The sequence below is a fragment of the Babylonia areolata genome, chromosome 24 (genome assembly GCF_041734735.1).
Source record: "Babylonia areolata isolate BAREFJ2019XMU chromosome 24, ASM4173473v1, whole genome shotgun sequence".
NCBI classification, from domain to species: Eukaryota; Metazoa; Mollusca; class Gastropoda; order Neogastropoda; family Buccinidae; genus Babylonia; species Babylonia areolata.
The window spans coordinates 10,519,641-10,524,640 of record NC_134899.1 but is presented as its reverse complement, the minus strand read 5'-3'; the positions used below and the strand labels follow the sequence as shown (position 1 = coordinate 10,524,640).

At 43.7% G+C, this 5,000-nt stretch overlaps 1 protein-coding gene across 1 annotated transcript in view; it reads right to left on the bottom strand.

Annotated features, from left to right (window-relative positions):
• Positions 1-2,333: 2,333 nt before the first annotated feature.
• LOC143299116 (uncharacterized) overlaps positions 2,334-5,000 on the bottom strand; it is a gene marked incomplete at its 5' end in the record, with an annotated part of 6,601 nt that continues 3,934 nt past the window's right edge. Inside the window, 4 exons of the mRNA XM_076612247.1 lie at positions 2,334-2,348; positions 3,008-3,057; positions 3,455-3,545; positions 3,733-3,777. Coding sequence (XP_076468362.1) covers positions 2,334-2,348; positions 3,008-3,057; positions 3,455-3,545; positions 3,733-3,777 — 201 coding nt within the window. The remainder of the gene's footprint in view (positions 2,349-3,007; positions 3,058-3,454; positions 3,546-3,732; positions 3,778-5,000) is intronic.

Sequence of the window (5,000 nt, the reverse complement as noted above, 5' to 3'; positions counted from 1 at the left end):
GCCAGTCATATCTCGATCACTTTCACTTTCACTTTCACTTTCTCAAGGAGGCGTCACTGCGTTCGGACAAATCCATACACGCTACACCACATCTGTTGAGCAGATGCCTGACCAGCAGCATAACCCAACGCGCTTAGTCAGGCCTTGAGTGCATGCTTACATATTTGTGTACCTATGAAAGGGGATTTCATTTTACGTAATTTCGCCAGAGGACAACACTCTCGTTGCCATGGGTTCTTTTTCAGTGCGCCAAGTGCGTGCTGCACACGGGACCTCGGTTTATCGTCTCATCCGAAAGACTAGACGCTCAGTTTGATTTTCCAGTCAAACTTAGGAGAAAGGGCGAGAGCGGGATTCGAACCCACACCCTCACGGACTCTCTGTATTGGCAGCTGAGCGTCTTAACCATTCTGCCACCTTCCTCCTGATTATAAATAAATAAACAGATAAATAATTGAATAAATAAATAAATGAATAAATAAATAAATAGATATATAAACGAATAGATAAATGAATAAATGAGTAAATAAATAAACTAAGTAATAATGATAGTTCGCTCTCTGTCTTGTCTTCCTTTCCCATTTTCTGCCTGTTTTTGGTTGTGATAGTCCTGTGTGTAACTTGATTTCTCTGATCCGCTGATAAATCACGGTAAGTTTGCACGATCATCAGCGTGCATGAGAAAAAAACAGACGAAGACGCCGAAGAAATGATTGATAACTATGGTACTGACACTCAGTAACCGGGTGAGCGAGAGAGAAAGAAAGAGAGGGGGTATGGAGAGAAAGAGAGAGAGATGGGGTATGGAGAGAAAGAGAGAGAGGGGGTATGGAGAGAAAGAAAGAGAGGGGGTATGGAGAGAAAGAGAGAGAGGGTACGGAGAGAAAGAGAGAGAGGGGGTATGGAGAGAAAGAGAGAGAGAGGGGTATGGAGAGAAAGAGAGAGAGGGGGTATGGAGAGAAAGAGAGAGAGGGGGCATGGAGAGAAAGAGAGAGAGGGGGTATGGAGAGAAAGAGAGAGAGGGGGTATGGAGAGAAAGAGAGAGAGGGGGTATGGAGAGAAAGAGAGAGAGGGGGTATGGAGAGAAAGAGAGAGAGAGAGGGAGAGGGGAGGGGGGGGGGAGAGGATCGAGAGGGCAGAAACAATAAAAATTATTGTCGCTGCGATTGTTCCTTTCATCGGTGATTGAAGAATGATTGAAGAAAAGGAAGAAACTATGACATGCTCCCGCCAAGTTTATCCCCGATGTGTCAGTGCGTATGTGAGCGGGATTTGGAATCAGTGTGCGTGTCGAACGAGAAAGTATGTGTGTGCCGTGCGCGCGTGTTTGAACGTGTTTAATCGGCCATGCGTGCTTGAGCAAGCGCCCACATACACGCACGCACGCGCGCGCTGACACACTGACACGAACACACACACACACACACGACATGGAGAAACACTGAGAGAGAGAGAGATAAGGAGGAGGCTTGGGGGGAGGGAGGGAGGGGGGCAGAGGGACAGAGAGAGACAGAGAGGAAAAGAAACGAAGAGGGGGGAATGGGGTGGGTGGAGGGTTACTCTCACCCCCCTCCCCTTCCCCTGCAACTAACCTACCCACCCACCCATCCACCAATCCAACAACAACAACAACAACAAAACAACCTCACCCGCAAAACCCTAACACCCTACCAAACCAACCAAGTCTAAAGCGACGACGACCACCAACCAACCAGCCAAACCAAAAACACAGTAGGATGTATGGACACGTATGATAATGGGAAGCGCATGGAACTGAACAACGGAGAAAATCGGGTGTGTGTGGCAGGTAAAAAGGGTGGTTGGTCTCTTCCTGAATGTCCTCTCCTCTTCCCTTCAAGTTGTGGCCAAAGCTTTTAGCAGCAGGCTAGGCTAGCTCCCCACCACGCCATCGAAGTGGCACAACAGCGCCAGATCCCACCACACACACACACACACACGTGCGTGTGCGGCGCGGCTGACAAGCTCTTGTTCTCTCCCACTCTCTCTCTCTCTCTCTCTCTCTACGCCCCCCCCCACGCCCCTCCCTCCTTCTCTCTCCCTCTCTCTCTCTCACTCACTCTCTCAACACACGCTGTCGCAGTCGCAGAAGAGGTTGCTGTGACGGTCGGACACGTTGTGTTGTTGCCTCGCTCGCCGCTGCTTGCAGTGCACGCCTGGGAAAAAAGTACCCCACTTGTTTCGCCTTTCTTCCCCTCAGACCTCGCTGGGACACTGTTGGGCCAACTGCTTGCTACTACTACTACTACTACTACAACTACTACTGCCGCCACTGTAACTGTTAGTAAGAAGTACTACTACTACTACTACTACAACTACCAACTCTGCTGCTGTTTGATTTTGAAGGCCCGGGTCTTTTCTCTGTCAATCATTATCTCTGTCTTTCTGTTTTTTCGTCTTCGTTTTTTCTTCCACGGATATACTTCTTCTTTTTTTTTCTCTCTCTCTCTCTCTCTCTTTAACCAACGGAACGGCGGAACCCGCGTTGTTTTGTGATGTTGTTTGGTATAAACACGGAACTTGTTGAGACTTGTTTGTACAAGTATGTGAGAGAGAGAAAAAAATGACTTAAAAACGAAGAAGAAGAAGAAGAGGTTTTCCAAAGTTGAAAAGGATTGTTAAGTAACCACGTCTTCGAGGGAAAAAAAAACTATTGGCTTTTTTTTTTTTTTTTCGACTTGAGGATACAGATCTTCCGAAGGTTTGGTTCTTATTTTGTTTCCTCTGACTTAAAAACTAATTTATTCTTTTTTTTTTAATTTATTCAGTTGTTCTTTTTTTACAAATATGTGATCGAAGCAACATCAACGATCGGCACTGTTGATGAACTCTAGTATTTGAACTCTTCCAATTTTTTCTTTCTTTTTTTTTTTTTTCTTTTTTTTTCAACATTCGACGGAGCATTCATGATACGAACTGAATTTTGCTTCCTTCCATGGACTATTATTTCGTCGATGTCATCGTCTTCCTGCAGTCTGTGAGAACGTACCGTTCTGTAAGTGTTTTGTTGTTGTTGTTGTTGTTGTTGTTGTTGTTTTCCTTGCCTCTTGTTATTATTTCGCGACAACTGCATTGTGTGGTTGTTGATTACTGCGACTGAGTCGTGTTCTGAACATGGACTTTCACTACTGACTTCGCTCAGTGAAGAAGGAGAAGAAGAAGGAGAAGAAGAAGAAGAAGAAGAAGAAAAAGAAGAAAGAAAGAAAGACAGACTCGTGAGAAAAAAAAAAAAAAAAAAAGAAAAAAAGAAAGAAAGAGATAAGTGTCTATCTCTTTCGGAACGCAGTGGATAATTTTTCTTCTCTCTTTTTTTTTTTTTCCCTTGTGTTTCTGCGACATCGGTTGCTATTCTTTGGTTGTGTTGGAGTGAGCCTGGACCTTGTGTGGTGTGAGTGTGGGAGATATACTGGTGAGAAACCGTGCTATTTTGGATCACCGTGATTTTTTTGTTGTTGTTGTTGGGTTTTTTTTTTTTTTTTTTCTTCTTTTTTTTTTTTTTTTTTTTTTTGGTCTTCCTCTCTTTCTCTCTTTTCTTTTCCCTTCTGAGTGGTGGTATACAAATTTCCCTCAGGGTTGGAGCGACAGTTAGCGATGGTCGCTGGCTGCACCTGAGGTCAGACGGACAGTGAGTGCTGGGGATGGTGTGTGTGTGTGTGTGTGTGTGTGTGTGGACGTAGACACTTCGTGCGTGGTCGATCGTCAACGAAGATCCACTTCTTCTTCTTCTTCTTTCTTCTTCTTCTTCTTCTTCTTCTCCTTCTCCTTCTTCTTCTGTGGTCGTCTTCTTTGTTTAATGTTTATCCATGTTAGATTAACACGGCTAGACATGCACGTTTCTCTTTACAAAAAGTATTTCTTTCTTTTCGTTCTTTCCTATTGATATTTCCATCCATTCTTTCTTTCTTTCTTTCTTTGTCTTCTTTACTGCCGGCGTTTCTGTCTCCGTTCATTTGGGTTTCTTTCTCTCATTCGGTTCACGTTTCGTTGTGTTTGATCATGTTTGTTTTTTTGGTTTTTTTCCATGCTTCATTCTTTCTGCTGTTTTCCTTTTTATTTTATTTTATTCTATTTTGTTTTATTTCTGTCTGTCTTTCTTCCTGTATGTTTGGCGAGAGATGAGGATAGCATGTGAGTTTGAAACTGCTTGGGTTGGCTGTTGAAGGATTATGTTGATGCGGGTGCGTTACAGTGGTTCTGTGTGTGTGTGTGTGTGTGTGTGTGTGTGTGTGTGTGTGTGTGTGTGTGTGTGTGTCTGTGTGTCTGTCTGTCTGTCGGTCTGTCTCAGTCTCTGTCTCTGTCTCTCTCTCTCGGATTCCCATATTATTACTCCACTTACTTCAAAATGCCAACAGCATTGTGTCAAGAGATGTAGCAGTGTTTATTTTTTTTTTATGCGTTAAAACAGAGAGCAGAAAGTGCTCAGTCTTAGATGAAAGATATGTTTATAAATCACCCTTACTTGTTTCATCTGCCAGTCTTTGACAATGAACCCCTCTCTGTCTGTCTGTCTGTGTGTGTGTGTGTGTGTGTGTGTGTGTGTGTGTGTGTGTGTGTGTGTGTACAACACGTGCATATATATATATATATATATATATATATATATATATATATATATGTATGTATGTATGTATACAGGTCGGTGGCCTTACATTAAAACAGTTATGAAATCTGAGTTCTCTGTCTGTCTGTCTGTCTTTTGTGAAATCTGAGTTTTCTCTCTCTGTCTCTGTCTCTGTCTGTCTGTCTGTCTGTCTGTCTGTCTGTCTGTCTTTTGTGTACTGTCCAAACCTTACAGACGAACGACTGAAAAAAGGCACATTAACCCACCCGCACCCCTTCCTCTGTCACATGTACTTTAACTCACTCAGTACGGCCAGTCCTCTCTTCTCCTCTACACAGACCCCTCGGATGTCCAGTGGGTGTCTGAATGACCCAACCTTTAGCTTCCGTCGTCAGAATTGTGGTATTCTTTGTCAACATTC